This window comes from Chinchilla lanigera, unplaced genomic scaffold (assembly GCF_000276665.1).
Source record: "Chinchilla lanigera isolate Chin_1 unplaced genomic scaffold, ChiLan1.0 scaffold00012, whole genome shotgun sequence".
Lineage (NCBI taxonomy): Eukaryota > Metazoa > Chordata > Mammalia > Rodentia > Chinchillidae > Chinchilla > Chinchilla lanigera.
Window position 1 is genome coordinate 27,476,522 of NW_004955413.1, and position 16,392 is coordinate 27,492,913.

General features: G+C 51.9%; 3 protein-coding genes across 10 annotated transcripts in view; 2 read left to right on the forward strand and 1 right to left on the reverse strand.

Moving 5' to 3' along the window:
* Positions 1 to 4,358, forward strand: part of Fam109b (family with sequence similarity 109, member B) — a 5,222-nt gene extending 864 nt beyond the window's left edge. For 2 of the 6 annotated variants that reach the window (XM_005379403.2, XM_005379401.2), the window contains exons 2-3: positions 1,062 to 1,132; positions 2,223 to 4,358. In XM_005379403.2, coding sequence (XP_005379460.1) covers positions 2,237 to 3,016 — 780 coding nt within the window. In that variant the 5' untranslated portion in view covers positions 1,062 to 1,132; positions 2,223 to 2,236 and the 3' untranslated portion in view covers positions 3,017 to 4,358. Of the gene's footprint in view, positions 1 to 296; positions 783 to 1,061; positions 1,133 to 2,222 lie in introns of those variants that run through there. The other 4 variants (XM_005379402.2, XM_013511582.1, XM_013511581.1 and 1 more) reach the window with 4 other exon arrangements.
* A 58-nt stretch (positions 4,359 to 4,416) lies between these two features.
* Positions 4,417 to 9,208, forward strand: Smdt1 (single-pass membrane protein with aspartate-rich tail 1). 3 transcript variants are annotated; one of them, XM_005379398.2, is made up of 3 exons: positions 4,417 to 5,079; positions 6,049 to 6,189; positions 8,846 to 9,208. In XM_005379398.2, the coding sequence occupies exons 1-2, from the start codon at positions 4,894 to 4,896 to the stop codon at positions 6,184 to 6,186; spliced, it is 324 nt and encodes a 107-aa protein (XP_005379455.1). In that variant the 5' UTR covers positions 4,417 to 4,893; the 3' UTR covers positions 6,187 to 6,189; positions 8,846 to 9,208. The 3 variants fall into 3 exon arrangements, with proteins under 3 accessions (XP_005379455.1, XP_013367037.1, XP_005379454.1); XM_013511583.1 differs by lacking the exon at positions 8,846 to 9,208 and adding an exon at positions 8,681 to 8,835; XM_005379397.2 differs by lacking the exon at positions 8,846 to 9,208 and adding an exon at positions 7,467 to 7,712.
* Ndufa6 (NADH dehydrogenase (ubiquinone) 1 alpha subcomplex, 6, 14kDa) lies at positions 9,157 to 15,236 on the reverse strand. The gene is made up of 3 exons (XM_005379396.2): positions 14,838 to 15,236; positions 10,247 to 10,362; positions 9,157 to 9,353 (listed from the first exon to the last, which is right to left on the reverse strand). Exons 1-3 carry the CDS (start codon positions 14,974 to 14,976, stop codon positions 9,222 to 9,224), a joined length of 387 nt encoding a protein of 128 aa, XP_005379453.1. The 5' UTR covers positions 14,977 to 15,236; the 3' UTR covers positions 9,157 to 9,221.
* Positions 15,237 to 16,392: the final 1,156 nt, after the last annotated feature.

Genomic DNA, 16,392 nt, shown 5'->3' on the forward strand with positions numbered 1-16,392 from the left:
CCCGGGCTGGCCTCGAACTCAGCGATCCTCCTGCCTCTGCCTCCCGAGTGCTGGGATTACATCATGCCTAGCTATGTATTGTTTTATTGATTACTATTTTATTCACTTTATTATTAGTTGTTCAGGTACTGGGGCTTCATCTCAGGGCCTTTGCACTGAGATACACCCCCAGCCCTTTTTCACTTTTTATTTTGAGACAGGATCTTGCTACATCAGTAAATGGTCTATGCTGGGTTCAAACTTGCAACTCTCCTACCTCAGCTTCCCAAAGGGCTGGGGTGACAGGTGTGTACCACCATGTCTAGCCATTAGTTGTTTATTTTTATTTGCTTACATTGGTCATACCTCCCTGCCCCTGTCCGGGCTCCCGAAGGATGGAGGACTTTGCTATGTACACTGATGTCCACTCATGAATTCAGCACATACCTGCCAAGGTGTTGGACCCTGAAGGTGCCTTTGGAAGCCAAGTCAAACCTGGCCCGAGACATTCTGGAGCTGGGAACACCTGAGTAAACACAAAGGAGATCACTGTGGGAGCCAGGCATGGTGGGGCATGCTTGTAATCCCAGCATTTGGGAGGCTGAGGCAGGAGGATTCCTGGAAGTTGGAGGCCAGCCTGAACCTACCGTGCCCCTGCTGCAAAACAAAACAAACAAACAAACAAACAAAGGAGATCATTGCAGGATGAAGGCGAGAAGACCTGAATCGGGGGACTGCTGGTTGTGACCTGAGATCAGGCCGCTGTGGCTACCGTGATCAGGCCAGGCTTCTCGGAGTATTAGGTGATTTAAATTAAAGCTCACAAATAAACTGCGTGTCAAGTGCTAGAAGGGAAGGCAGGAAGCTATGAGGTGTCACTGTGACCCAACCTTGGGGGGCAGGAAGCTGAGGTTTGAAGAGTGAAGGTCAAGAGCACGGGACCCAGCCCCTGGGCATCGCTCTGGGAGCCTGGCCCAGGTGGATGGGGGCGGGGTTACGAGGGCCAGCGCAGCTTCCTGGGGCAGTGGGAGTTTCACAGAAGGCAGGGTGCGAGTGCTCATCCTTTGAGAACTGTTTTGCAGACTCCCCGGGAACCACTGGCTGAGCCGTGCGCAGGACAGGAAGCTCCCACCCCACCCCGTGAGCTCGGCTGGTAAGTGTGTCCCCCCAAAGGTGCCGTCAAGTGCTGCCCCTCACTGGTCATGTGACCTTGGCCAGCGCCCCATTCACTGCGTTTGGTTAAGGACGTTGGATGAGGTGTCACGCAGGGTCCTTGGCACACCCAGGCCGGTGGCTGTGGTCAGTCCTCAGCTGAACCCTGAGATGGCTGGCGTCACACTCTTGTTTACATGGTGGGTCCCTGTCCAAACCTCCACTGGGAGGCCACCTGCGCTGGCTGCACCTGTCTGGTCTGGAGGCTGCAGGTCCTCGCTAAAGGATAACAATGCTGTATACCAAGGAGCGGCCACTAGAGGCCCAGGCGGGTCATGGAAAGCCTGGACGTTTGTCCTCACATTGGAGAGGCTCCCAGCGTAGGGGATGGTTGAAGCTTGGGGTCTGTTTCAGCCCAGCTGGGATCTATTTCTATTTCTCTGAAAAAAGTTTTTTTTCCCAGTACTGAGGATGGAACCCAGGGCCTTTGTACTGAGCAACATCCCCAGCGCTTTTTTTTTTTTTTTTCCCTGAGATGGCCTCACTCAGTTGCCTAGGCTGTAATGATCCTCCTGCAAGCCACACTGAGGTCCTGCCAGGCCTCCTGGCCGGGTGCAGTAACATTACCTTTTCCTGAGTATTCTACAGTCTACGGCCATACCACCCTGTACACGCCTGATCTCGTCTGAGTATTCTACAATCGGTCTTTTTGGGGAATGGAAGAGTAGTGGCGCTTGAACCCAAGGAGTGCTGAGCTGCTTCTTCAGTTCTTTTTTATTTTAAAATTTTGAAATGGGGTCTTGCTAAATTGCTCAAGCTGGGCTCAAACTTTTAATCCTCCTGCCTCAGCTTCCCGGGGTGCTGAGATGACAGGTGTGTGCCACCATGCCCAGCTAATGTCCAGTTTTTTGCATGACCCTCAACTTGTGTTTGAGAGGACAGGCCAGGGAGACTCAACCATTTCACAGATGAAAACTAGGAGCCCCAGGGACACAGCAGGGGAGCAGAGGCCCAGGTTGGGGCCCAGGCGGGCCCTTCCCCAGCGGCGCTGCCTCCCTCTCTGACCCACTGACCCCTCTCTCGCCTCTCAGTTCTCCTGGGAACCATGAAGCTGAACAAGAGGAGCGTGGCCCACTACGCACTGAGTGACTCCCCAGCAGACCACATGGGCTTCCTGCGCACTTGGGGCGGCCCAGGAACCCCCCCTACCCCCAGCGGCACTGGCAGAAGATGCTGGTTTGTTCTCAAGGGCAACCTGCTGTTCTCCTTCGAGAGTCGCGAGGGCCGGGCCCCCCTGAGCCTGGTGGTGCTCGAGGGCTGCACCGTGGAGCTGGCCGAGGCTCCTGTGCCGGAAGAGTTCGCCTTCGCCATCCGCTTCGACGCCCCCGGAGTGCGCCCGCACCTGCTGGCTGCAGATGGGCAGGCAGCCCAGGAGGCCTGGGTGAAGGCGCTGTCCCGGGCCAGCTTTGGCTACATGCGCCTGGTGGTACGAGAGCTGGAGAGCCAGCTGCAGGACGCCCGCAGGAGCCTGGCCTTGCATCGCTGCGCGTCCCAGAAGGTCGGTGCCGGCCGCCGAAAGCCACAGGCGCCTGACCGCAGATCTCCAGGCCTGGAAAATGGTCACTTTCTCCCCAGGGACTGCAGCCCTGTGGGCGCAGTGGAAGGAGGAGGCTGCAGGCCAGTAGGGCGGGATTTGCCGGAGTGGGAGCTGCAGGGCCCCACCAGCCTCCTCCTGGGCAGGGGGCAGAGCCCTGTGTCCCCCGAGACCTCCTGCTTCTCTACCCTGCACGACTGGTATGGCCAGGAGATTGTGCAGCTGAGGCAGGGGTGGCAGCAGAGGGCCCAGGGGAGCCAGGCAGGATGCAAGCGACAGGGTACACCCTGAGCCTGGGCCCTGTGAGTTCTGGTCTCGTCCTGCTGGTTGGGACACCAGGGCCAGGGCTTCTTCAGGAGTTAAATGTTTACTCATTTGCAGGGTTGCTTTGCCAGGGGTGGGGTGGGGGTACTGTGGGGGTGTTCGCTCCCTCTTGCTCTGTCGGCCTTCTCCGGTTCCAGCCTGTCCTGGTGTCTGGAGGGGACTGATGAGCCATGACTGCCAACTTCTGTATCCTGAGGCCAGAGAGGAAGGGTGGCTTGCGTAGGACTCTGCTCTGGACACCAAGGAAGTGAAGGAGTGGGCTGCCCCACCCTTGAGCTGCACACCGGACCCTATGGCCATAATTTCCAACACAGGGAGTCTTGTGTGCATTTAACTTCCCAGAGACTGACTGCACATTATCTGAGAAAGTGGCTTTATGTGTCTGTCAGAGGAGTCCCTGGGCCAGCTCTTTCTGCGGGGTGAGAAGAGTGAGCACAGACCGGTACTCTAGTTTGGGTGGAGCCTTCGGAGGAGAGGACCTTCTGCCCATAAAGAGGATTTCTTTGATTTCTTCTACTCTCCCTTGATGCCCTGTCAATAATAGATGGTGCTGCACATTGCTGGGGCCGGCGGGTGCTGTTAGCTTTTACAAGTCAGCAGAAACCCTTCCTGTCCTCTGTCCTCCACTGCCAGCTCTTGCCACTGCCAGGCCAGAAGTTGGGGAGCTGGGGAGGTCGGGTGGCTCCCTGGGAAAAGGCAGCTTGTTTCTTTGATTCTCAGTCCTGGGAATTTTAGAAGCTTGGACGCAAGGTTCCCAGTATCCTGTGGTAAACTCTTCCCTCCCGGCTGGGGTCTCATAAAAGCGTTCTTACTCCTGAAACTTTGGGTGAAAGCAAGCGTCTGGGAACTCTGGCCCAGTCCTGCTTTTCCCCCGAGTTTACCTGTCAAGAACCTTCCCTGCTTCTCCCCAGCATGGTGCCATCTGTTTTCTTGTCTTGTGTGAGAGGCAAGCCGGCTGGGGCCAGCCTCTGCGGTACGGATGTAGCGGTAGCGGCTGGTGGGAAGAGGTGGGTCTGATCAGACTTCCTCTTCCCCCAAACACAAAGCCTGCCCTGTCCCAGCCTTCCCTTCCCCCAGACCGGGACGCAGGTAGGCCTAAGGCTGGGACGCAAGATTTCTTCTCATCTCTATCAGGCTGAGGAACTGCCCAGGGCTCTGTGCGGGTTCCTGTCCTACCCAACTTGTTTCCCAGTCCTGTACGGGACCCACATAGCCCACTGCACTTTATTTTATACACAGATACTGCAGCCTTTGTTACCTTTCTTACCGTTACAGTGTTTTTAAAAGTACAATAAAACACTAAAGTTTTTTAAATTGTTATTATCCGTTTATTACAAGCACTGTCTATACAAACGAGGACCACAGCTATGGACAGCATTGCCAGCAGGCTGGCAACTGCGTTAGGGCCGGAAATCCGGGTTCCTTGGCGGTATGACCACCGGGCCCGGTCTTCCACTGGGCACGTTTGCCAGCCCTGCACGGAGGCCCGCAGCCACCGCCCCAAGCACAGGTGCTATATGTATGGGCAGTGTTCTTTATACGATTCAAACCCTAAAGTTTTTAATTATTGCTTATCTCGGTTCCTTAAATTTATTTCAACAGTATCCTGGATGTCGGGGCGGAAGGAGGAAATGGGTGTCGGCGTCGTGACCTCATCACGCAGAGAGGGGGCGACACGCGCCTCTTTCCCACCGCCACGGGAAGAGCGGGCACGGCGCAAGTGTGAGGATAGGGTTCTCAAGTGCACCCACAACCTCGCGAGACTTGGGCGGTGCCATTCGTGAGGGCGGGGCCGGGGCCTGGAGGCAGGGTGCGCGTGCCCGGGAGAGGGGCGGAAGTGGAAGATGGCGTCCGGAGTAGCTCGCTGGCTGGCTTTGGGGACCTTGCGATCTGGGGCTCTCCAGAGTGGGCCGAACTTGAGGAAGGGTGGCGATGTTGCGGCCGTCCGGGGCGGCTCAGGTCGGAGCCTGGTATCGTCGAGGTCAGTCATCGTTACCCGCAGCGGCGCCATTTTGCCCAAACCGGTGAAAGTGAGTGTCTGCCTGGAGGCTGGGTGAAAGGGCCTAGGCCAATCATTGCGGGGAGTGAGGGTAGGCCGACGCTGATTGACAGGAACAGAGACCAATCATAGGGTCTCCATAGATTGGCTGGCGGACCAAGGACAATTTTTTGCACTAATGGGTTACTAATTTTTACCTGTAGGAGAATAAGGTTAAAAAGCCGGTGTTGAGCAGGGTCCTTGGAGACAGAAGTTGAAGGGCAGACCTTGTGTTTTGTATCAGCTTCCCTTAAGGGGTATGATGCCCGATGCTTCTGAGGTCTCGAGACTCAGTGTTATGCATTGAGTTTAGACAACCACGTACGGTCTCTGGGTGCCTCACAGTTGATGGGATGAGATAATAAATTGTTCGTAAATAAAACATGGGACAGGACCTTAATTTTCTTTTAAATTAATTGTGACCTATTATTTAATTCATGTGACTTGCAGTCCTGAGAGGTGTGTGGGCATTATTGCAATCAGAGTTTTTACAAAGGAAGAATCGGGCCTCGGTGGGGCTAGCTTAGGTCGCGGCGTACGCGACCAGTTTCATGTCGTTTCCTTCACCCCTGAATGCTGTGTGTGGACTAATAGAGCTTTAGTTTTTGACTGCAGGTCGGTGTGGGAAGTAAAAAGCAAGAACAAATTATGTGAAACCTAATCTGATTTATGCTAACTCACAGAACTAACTACAAGCTGGTTTCACAGCAAAAAGCAGATTGCACTTAGTTTTTAAATGTCTAGGGTGTTTTGTTTTTTTTTCTGGTAACAGTTTCAGTACCACAACAATCATATTATCTTCTAATTATTTTTCTCGCTCTGAAATTTTTCAAGGGTTTTAAAATCAAGTTGCTAAGGATAGGTTTGCGGTCCACAGAAGGAACTGCCCTTGGGAGGGTCAGGCCTGTGTGGTCCTGCCTAAGTGGGCTGTGGAGCTCACAGCCACCACTCTGACCTGCAGATGTCCTTTGGTCTTCTCCGTGTGTTCTCCATTGTGATCCCGTTTCTCTATGTTGGGACGCTCATTAGCAAGAATTTTGCTGCTCTACTTGAGGAGCATGACATTTTTGTCCCAGAGGATGATGACGATGATGACTAACAGGTAAGACTTGGTTTCCCTTATGGACAGGAGCAGGAAGTGGGGTGGGACACCTGACCTATGACCCAGTCTGGCCTGGTAGCAGCATATGGACACACAGGGCAGGTGCTTCAGTGATGAACTGGCCCTCTTAGTGCCTAATGCTTTTATTGTCTTTTATGTATGTTGGATGAGGGTAACTTAACTGACTTAGAAATTCACTGGTATCTCTTCAGCTGGCCTCTCAGTTGCCTCTGATGTACCCTCATTCAGTCAGCTCATGTTTTCATGGCAATATGCCGAACACACCCACCCTGACAGCTTCGCCTCAGCAGCTCCATACTGAAATGCAGAAACTGGCAGGCCCTCACCACCGCCAGCTGCACTCAACCAAGTGCTGCACCAGCACAGCCTTGTTCCTGGGCCTCAGTTTAGGGCTGGAACACCGCTCATGCCCCCACCCCCCAGGAGGCCCAGGTCTCTTCCCACTCAGCTTTCTCACGTTATTTCCTGTGCTCTAACCTGTGCTGCCTGGCAGTACTGCTGTCATAGATAAGGACACCCCTGACTCCTTAGTCTGACATTTAGGTTTGCCATGAATCTGATCATACCCGTTAACTAATCTCAGCTTCCACTGCCCCAGCCACAGGAGAAAATGCCCAAGAGGGCCAGGCCTTCTGTGCTGCCAGAGTGAACTATTGCCAGAGTTCTTTGTTTTGTTTTGAATAGTATTGGGCATTGAACCCAGGGCCTCCTGTCTGCTAGACAAGTGCCCTCCCACTGGGCCATATCCCTGCCCTTTTTATTTTATATTTTAGAGATAGGGTCTTGTTAAAATTGCCCAGGCTGGCTTCAGACTTGCGATCCTGCTGCCTCAGCCTCCTGAGTAGCAGAGATTACAGGCACAGCATCTGCTGTAATTCCTTGAGTTACCCTCACTCTTACCCACCCCAAGCATTAACTCATTGCTCTTCCCATGGCTCTCTGTCTTCATTTCCTGCATTCTCCAGTGTCTTTGATGAAGTCTTCCTTTGTCTCTCCGTTTGAATGACCGCTGCTTCCTCTGAATGACCTTTCTTACAACACTCAGTGTAACGTGCTTAGACACACCCGCACACGCTCACATACCAAAATTTGGACTGTGCGCTTCTTGCTGGTATAGAACGTTTTTATACCCGGGGCTCCTCGTACTTGGCCTGGTGAATATAATAATCAGAGGTACTCAGAACTGCCATGTTTGGTAGAAGCACTCCACAGAACTTTCACTGTGCGTGTGGAGGACTGTTCTTCATTTCTTTCAGGGCAAGCAGGAAGTAGAGAGAGGAGAAAGCACCAGCTGCGAGAATGGCGATGCTCTTGGCCACCCCTTCCCTTTCAGCTGAAGGGCTCCTGGAAAGCCTTCAGCGTGCCTCCTGCACAGTCTGTGACCCCCGGCCCAGATCTCCAGGTTCTGGAAGGTTCCCTAAGATGTGTTCTCCACTGAGCACTGGGAAAAAAGTAGTCAAATTATGAATAACCTAATAAACATCAGCTGTGTCTGACTGAAAGCAGGCTGGAGTTTCTCAATCCAGGCAGGCTCTAGCTGTTGCAGTTTCTTGTCTCGGAGGAACATACAGGCTTTTGATTTACAGCCGAGGGTATGTAGGCCCTGTGTATCCAGAGTTAATTAAGGGGACCTATGCCCCAAAAGCCCAAAAGAAACTCTTTTTCTCAAAGCTGCACAGGCTTACTACAGCTTTCAGCCTTTTTTTGAGGCAGGGTTTTGCTATGTGCCCTAGGCTGGCTTTGAACTCATGGTGATCTTCATGCTTCAGCCTTCCAAGTGCTAGGATTACAGGTGTGCACCACCATGCCCAGCTCTCTAGCTTTGTGTGTGTTCAGTAATATGGGTTACCATGTGCCAGTCATGAAGGGCACTGACTTTACAAATACTAAATCTCATCAGAATGATCTTTCAAAACTTGGGTCCCTCAGGTGAAAAGATAATAGGGGTGTCCTTGGTGCTGAAAAGTTTGGGATCCCTCAGTGTAGATACTGAGCTCCTTCCTCCAGCATGTGCACTGACCTGGGAAGGACAGAAAAACTTCCACCCCAAGCAGACAGATCAGTTCTTTAATCTGGCTGATGTTTAATCTCCAGGTATAGCCGTTTGAAAAAACAGTAAGATATTTCTGTTTTTGTGTATGCACTGGACAGCTGTGCCCCTGGTAGCATAATGAGGGCTTTTTTTTTTGCAGTTCTGTGGACTGAACCTATGGCCTTGTGCAGTGCTAGAGAATCACTCTATCATGAGCTCCATCCCCAGCCCTTTCGAATTTTTAAAAAATTAGTACATGTTTGCAGTACATAATTACGTTCCTCATGGGGCACTGGTACATGTGTAAGTAACACATTCTAATTCCTTTTCCCTCTCCCTCCCATCTCCATCTCTTGGGCCCCTTCCCATTTGCAAAAGATTTATCTCCCTGTTTCCTATGTTTTATTTTCCCAACCCTTTTAAAATTTTTATTTTAAGACAGGGTCTTGATGAGTTGCCCAGGCTGGCCTCAAACTTGGCTTCCATCTCCCAAGTAGCTGGGATTACAGTTGTCTGCCACTGCACCCATCGGGAAGTTAATTTCATCAATAGGGACCAGTGCTTGTGCAAGGAGCAAGGCTAGTGAATGTGCATTTTCTTCAGGACCCCCAGGAAACCAGCCCGCCACATCAGCTGTACTCCTGTGTCTATGTGCTGCTCTCACCAAGGTGTCCGATCACGGAGGCTAGAGGCAACCAAGTCATCCAGCCTCATGCCCAGTGTGACAGCGTCTGCACAGACAGCCTCATCCTGACATGAGAGGCTCTGAGAAGACAGGATTTACAGCAAACACCATCCTTTAAGAAGAGGGAATGAGCAGGTGGTGTGTACACATAAACCCCATTTGTTCAGGCAAAAGTGAGAGACACCACAGAAAACCGGTTTACCAGTGGAATTCTATCACACAGCGACCATCATATTGTGAATTTATTTGTATTCTAAAATAATTAAATAACATGCACCTTTCGACTGAGTGGCTTTATGGGTCATGGCCAGCATAGAACTTGGACAGGAAATCCTTTGGCCTTGGTGCTTCTGTTTCATGGAAGAACCGCATAATATGTGTCCGCTGCTTCCACACATGAATTGTTTCCTCCAGCTCCATCTTGCCCTGAACAAACGAGGGAAGAGATGGTCAGTCAGAGTGGTGAAGCTGAAGAAAGCAATGCTGAAGCCCAGGACTCTGTCCTTTTCTGACACTGACTTGCTGAGCGACTTTGGTCACATAATGACCCTGTCTGGACAAATGTATGCATGTGGAAAATGAGGAGTGGGCCAAGTGATTTCGGAGGCCTCTGAAATAATCTCTAATGCGATGGTTAACTGCTGCCGGGAGGAGAGACTTTGAAATTAACAGGTCCCTGTAAATGCTTAGCCAGGCTGGCTGACTTATGTTGCTGCTTACCATTTCTTCCGTGTTATTTAGTAGGACACACTGAAACACCCATTGGTGCTAATGTGGCTGGCTGCAGACAGGACATCAGGCCCATGATCTGCCTCATTACACAGGACTCGGCTGACCCGCCTGCCTCTCCGGCTCTAAGCTGGCATCCAGGTAAAGCAGTAACTCCCAGGGCTGGTGTTTAACAAGAATGCCAACTTTCCTCTTCATAGTGTTTTTTAGTTCTAAAATGCAAGTCCCAGTGAACTTGCCCTTCAACAATCCTTTTCTTCCCTTTAACACTGAGTTACATCCTCAGCCCCTTCTGAGTCAGAGTCCTGCTAAATGGCTCCGGCTGGACTTGAATTTGTGGTCCTCCTGCCTCAATGTCCCCAAGTGTGGGGATTACAAGTATGTGTTACCATGCCTGGCCTCCCCTTCAATAATCTTACAATCTGTTTAACCAGGTGATATTCTCCAAGTTCACTCGTTTGAAACACAGAGCTATAGGTGCCAAACCAGTATCTAGTTTTTAAAGTTGGTGAGAAATTGTCCATCTGGGCAGACTAAGAAGCCTGGCAGAAGTTGGCTGATCTTTTAAGTCGGTCAGGGAGGTCCATTACCTTAATCACCAGAAGATCAATCACCCTGGGGTCTGTGACGTGGGCATTCTTCATAAACATTTCTCGGACTTTATCCCGTCCCTGTTTCACAGGGATGTCTAGCTGGAATAAGGACACTAAAGAGAAAAACATGATTCAGTGTAGAAATTATTCAGTTAAAACTTTTTTTTTTTCTGTATTTTTTTTTTTTACGGGGGGTGGGAATGAACTAAAGGCCTTGTCCATGCTGGGCCTTGTGTTCTACCACTGAGGTACATCCCCAGCCCAAAACATGTTTTTAAAAACTGAAGTCCACAGATAGAAAGTTGCCTGTTCATTCTTGTACCAGATGTTGCCTGACCCTGAGTTTGGTGCTTGAGAATGTGAAGTATGATACATAGCTCAGTGAGTTTATTTGTTTTTGTTTTTGTTTTTTAAGGGGGAAGACAAAACCATTGCATTTGAAGGAGAAAAGCAGTTTGGGTTACTTTTTCTTTTATGTGCAGTGCTAGGGATCATACCAGGGCCTTGCATGTGCTAGGCAAGTGCCTTATCATAGAGCTAATCCTACTGTTAGCATTGTAATATGGAGCAATCAATCAGCAGTACATTAGGGTTGAAATTTAAAATGATGTGGCATAGGCGTAAGTACCAAGTGATATTGGGAGTTGAGAGATACTGCTGAGGAGGTAGAGAAGGCTTCACTTCAGCAAGTTACTCAGGGAAAGGGAAAGACATGTAAAATGTAGCTCTAGTTTTCTAGGCCTTAAATTCTGATGGGAGAGCCGGGCATGCTAGTGCACGCCTGTAATCCCAGCACTTGGGAGGCTGAGGCAGGAGGATCTTTGCAAGTTCAAGACCAGCCTGGGCTACAAAGTGAACTCAAGGGCAGCCTGAACTGCATAGTGAGACCATGTCTCAAAAAGACCCTCACCAAAAAAAATTCTGATGGGAGGGACAGCCACCCATGATTACTAACATAAAATTGTAAATATCAGCACCCCCTTACAAAATTATCACAGACCTCATAAGTGGCACGGACTCAGTGGCCTTTCTGAAAGTCATGTGACAAAAGAGGCATACGGGTACCCTCGGAAAACTAGGCTTTAATCACCTGTATCCCTCCTTTGGCACTCAGCCTTCAGGACACCTGCTGATGACAATGACATGGAAAGGCCCTGTGGGCAAGGTGGACTAAGGACAGGGTGAGAGGCAAGCAAGGCATACAGGCTAGAGCGAGCATTGTGAAGGAGACCAGTGTGCTTCTCTGCTGAGGACACTTTGCTGTGACATGTCATTGATAGGAGGGGAAGATTCCTAGTCCCTGTTTTATTAAGACTTTCCTGAGTCAGGAAGGCTCTGACAGGCTAGGAAGAACAGTACTATACAGTTCTCAGCCTTTGCATGATCCATGCTAGCATTTGTACGTGATCCTCAGGAGGCAGAGTCGGGTAAAAGAACGGGTCATAGAAGCTGGGTAAGGCCTCGAGATCAGTATGCACTGTGACTCAGTCTAGGAGAAAGCCTTCTCAGGCTGTTTTTTTCACCTAAAATACAGGAAAGGAAATAGTCTGTAACGTAGTTTCTTTACAGGAATATGTTAGAAGATCAAGTGACAACACCTAGTAAAGCATGACACAATGTTGGCTGTTAAAAATTTCAGCATGTTGCCAGGTGTGATGGTGCATGCCTGTAGTCCTAGCACTTGGGAGGCTGAGGCAGGAGGATCTCTGCAAGTTTGAGACCAGCCTGGGCTACAAAGTGAGCTCAAGCCCAGCCTGAACTGCATAGCGAGACCCTGTCTCACAAAGACAAAAATAAAATTCAGCATGTTCCCTCCGTACTTCATTTATACTTTAGGTTTAATTATCTGGTTATGCACCCATCCCCCTCTCTTGACCATAAGACCCTTGAAGGCAGGTTGTATTTTACTCACTTCTATATTGCTGTAGGCATCTGGTACTGGATCTGCAGTACAAGAAGTACCAAGTGAAACAGAAATAAACTGTTTCTCTAGAAAGCCTCCTCTTACCTTATGGCTAGCAAGTGGCATGTAACATTTTTCAAACTGGGTCCCCAGAGCTTCAGAAACTATAGTAGGAATGCTGGGGATGGAACCCAGGACCTCATACACGCTAAGCACATGCTGTACAACTAAGCTACATCCCTCACCAACCCCAAGAGCCAGGTGTTAGAACTGAACCGAACAGTCAGAGCTAGAAATCTGGCTTTTCTACCCACTAATGGTGTGAGCTGAGACAAGTTTAGGTGTCCCATCTGTCTCCTCTGTAAGTCAGGGCAACTACCCACCCTAAAATAAGGCACTGTACGAGCATTTAGCACGGCACTGGATCATATGCAAGCACGTCCATGAGTGTTAGCAGCAACACTATCACTCCCCATCCTTCAGCTGGAGTCCCAGTGACCGACAGCCTCACACACTGTGGCCCAGGTCTCTGTCACTGACCGACCACTGATCTTGCCCCAGCCTGATCTTCACCGCTGTGCCTTCTCCCGCTGCTCTCCAGGCTTCTGTAACCCCTGACACCTTGTCCACCCGTCTCACGACCTCTTTGACTCGAATTATCTTCCTAAACAGTAAGTCCTGGGAGGAGATGGTTAGAGCCAGGTTCTAGAAAGTCATGATATCTGGATCTGTCTTGAACTTAGCCACGACTTTCACCCTTCCTGAATTTGGGCTTCTTTTTCCCCTTCTCCCTCCTTCAACAAGATAAGGTTTCAGAAAGTGTTAGGAGTATTCTGCTATGCAAACACTTTTTTGGGAGCGCGGCTTTTTGAGACAGGGTCTTGCTATGCAGTTCAGGCTGGCCTTGAGCTCACTTTGTGGCCCAGGCTGGTCTCAACCATGCAACAATCCTGCTGCCTCAGCCTCCCCGAGTGTGTGCACCACCACGACCAGCTAAATATTTTAAACACCTGATTTTGAATGCATCCCCTTCCACACACAAACACTTGTTTTTTCCCAGATGGGTCTGTACAGTACAGGCTGGTCTTGAACTCACTATGTAGCCCAGGCTGGCCTGGAATTTGCAGCATTCTCCTGCCCTGGCCTCCCAAGTGCTGGGGTTACAGATATGCGCTGCCATGCCCTGCTAAACACTATGTCACCTCCACTCAGCTACCTGCCTGTCCTTGATGGCATTTGAATTTGTAACCCCTACACAAACAGGTCACTTTCTTCTTAGTCTCTCCCCCTCCAGCACCGGGTGGGTTTACATTCTTTCAGGTCACTAGCAGTCTCTCTAAAAGTCAGCTTGAGGGTGGGACTCAGTGGAACACAGTTGTCATACAGCAAAGCACGGGGCTGTGTGTAGAGGCTCCTAGTTTAAGTCCACGGGTAGCATGAATAACAAAAACAGCAGCTACCAAAACTCAGTGTTAATTGCCTGCCCCTGTACCAAATACTGTAGATATACAGTATTAACTTATTTAAGACAGTAACTCTCCACAGAAGACACTATTCTTTCTCCATTTTACAGATGAGGAAACTGAGGTGCAGATGAAATTATGTATCCAAGGTCATAGTAAAGGGCAGAGCCCAGAGGAAAGCACAGGCTCCAGATCACCACCTTCTGCCTCACACACAGGGAGGGAAGTCACACTTCAACCACGCCTTCACCTCAGGCAGGAGTGATGGGTCAAGTTAAAAGACGGAGTCAGATCAACACAGTTACAAAATACAGGTCTTTTGAACTGCCCTTTTTCATCCAGTACAGCAGAGAACTGAAGGAGAGGGTGAGAGGAAACAGTCTGCGAGCAGGGCGTGGTGGCGCACGCCTGTAATCCCAGCACTTGGGAGGCTGAGGCGGGAGGCGCATTACAAGTTTGAGACCAGCCTGGGCTGCAAAGTGAGCTCAAGGCCAGCCTGAGCTGTATAGCGACACCCTGTCTCACAAAGACCAAAAACAAAACAATACCCTAAACAACAACAACAACACGCAGTCTATATTCTGGGAGCTTGTGTACCAATCCTGCCACCCAAGCGATGGAAGGAAGGGGTTCGGCGGCAGTGGGGGGCAGACCAGCAGCGGGCGGCGCGAAGTCCTGAGGAATAAATCCGAGGGAGGTGGAGCTGGGCAGGAAAGCTGGTGCCCATCTCACCCGGGAGCCGACCCTGGGAAAGTCACTTCCCTCCCCCGGTTGTTTCTTTTTGTGGGGGGCGGAGACCGCGTGGGAAACGGGATGGCTCAGATCCTACAGCCGCTTTACGTAAACCCAACGGGCGCCTGCGAATACCTTCTGGGACGGCACAGCTGGCTACCGACCCAGCAGAGGCCATCACCCGGCCGCAGTCCCGTCACTGCGCCGGCCAGTGACTGTCACCAGCAATCCCCGCGCTCGCTCCCCGGGGCTCTGTAAGGACTACGGGGTCAAAGGGCTCCAAAGGGCCAAGGCGCCTCTGTGTACGGACGCTGGGCACGGCTGCTCTGCCCTCGGCGCCGCAGTCAGCTTGGGCTCAGGCTGGCCTCGGGTGACCCTCTAGCTTCCCCGGAAGCGTTGAGACGCCTCTGTCCAAGCGGGTGACCTCAGCTCGGCCGGTGAGACCTTGGACAGCTGCCTCCCGGGCCCCGCGCGCGCTGTTGCCTCTCACCGGTGTGCGGCACCTCCCGATACCAGGCGCGGTACAGCTCGCGCACCCTCCGCTTGGCCTCGTTCAGGTCCCGACTGAAAATGGGCTTCACAGACGTGCTGGCTGCCGCAGCAGCCTGCCGTACGCCGCTCGCCGCCATCTTGCGAATGAAACCACCTCCTCAGTCCCGCCTCGTCCTCGCCGCGCATGCGCCCCTAGCGAAGCTCGCCTCTGATTGGCTAGAAGCGAACGCCACGCCCCAGTGCTCCGGGAGGGCGAGCTGACAGCCTGGTTCTTCGATTGGCTGGAAGTTTCTGTCTGGGGCGGGAAAATGAGGGCGGAGCCCGCTCCTCTCCAGAAACGCAGCTCCGCCCCAGTGCGGCCTAACCGTCTCGCTAACAGCCCGAGGCGCCGCCAGGGGACGCTGCTGCGAGGCCTTTGTCAGCGTCAGCGTCCCGTCGCCCAGTAGCGCCGCGGCTGTCACGGTCGCGGTCCAGCGCTTCCTTGGTCGGCGCCGGGCTTGCGCTGCGTGCAGCCCTCCGAGGTGACGGCTGAGGTAGATGATGGCGCCGGCGGCTGTGGCGCTGTCCTGGCCGGCCTGTGGCCTTAACTGCGAACAGCGGCCCGCACCTACTTTATGGAGCAGCTCCTCGAGAGCGCCGTGCGGCTGTCGGAGCGCCCTCCTGCGTCAGCGTCTTGGCACCGCTCACCTCCCGGAGGTGGGGTGGAGCGTCGGGACTTTGCCATCCCAAACTCTGGATAACTTTCAAAAACAACCCAGCATTTTGAGGCCGGAGGGACCTTTCGGCCGTCCATTCTGGGTATTTTCTTGCTGAGTGAGCGCTGAACATCAAGGACCAGTGACACCTGGCACGGCGACAGCCCGTGCCCTGCCTGGGTGCTTACAGGGTCCAGTCTGAGAGGCCGTGCGGGTGCTCGTAGCATCCCTGTTTTACAGGTGTTGTAGTTTGGGGTTTTGCCAGGGGAACAATATAATACAGGACACTCAGTTTATAAGATTATTTATAATAGTTACTCAAAGAATCATATAGAAAAGAGAGTGCAGGAAATCTGTCCACACACTAAAGACCAAAGAACCCAGCTGAGGGCCTGGATCCCATAGCAATGTCTTGCCTGAATACAGCTGAAGGCCTAGAGCCCATAACAGTGCCTCCCACGAGTCCACCTGGAGGCCCAGAGCCCACAACAATGTCTCATGCAGGCCTGTTTCACGGATCTGCGCTGGGAAGGCCCAAAGGTCAGTGTGGAATCTGGGAAGTCTGTGCCAGCGGGATGAAGGATCTGTGCTAGCAGGCTGAGGGATCTGCACTAGAGCCAGGAAGTGACGCTCAGAAGAACCAGAGCTCCCCGGAAAGGTACCACAGCCATCCTCAGCAGCAGTGAGGTCCCGAGCTCCTCCAACAGCCGAGTTCATCAGGAAAGGCAGCATGACGAGCTCCTCCAAGAGAACCAACAGCTCTTTACTGCTTCTACCAGCTCCAACAGCCCCCTTGACAGTCTCTAAACTTTTCCTCTCCAGTTCTGCCTCTTTGCTGCTGGCAGCAGTCCTCAGGTG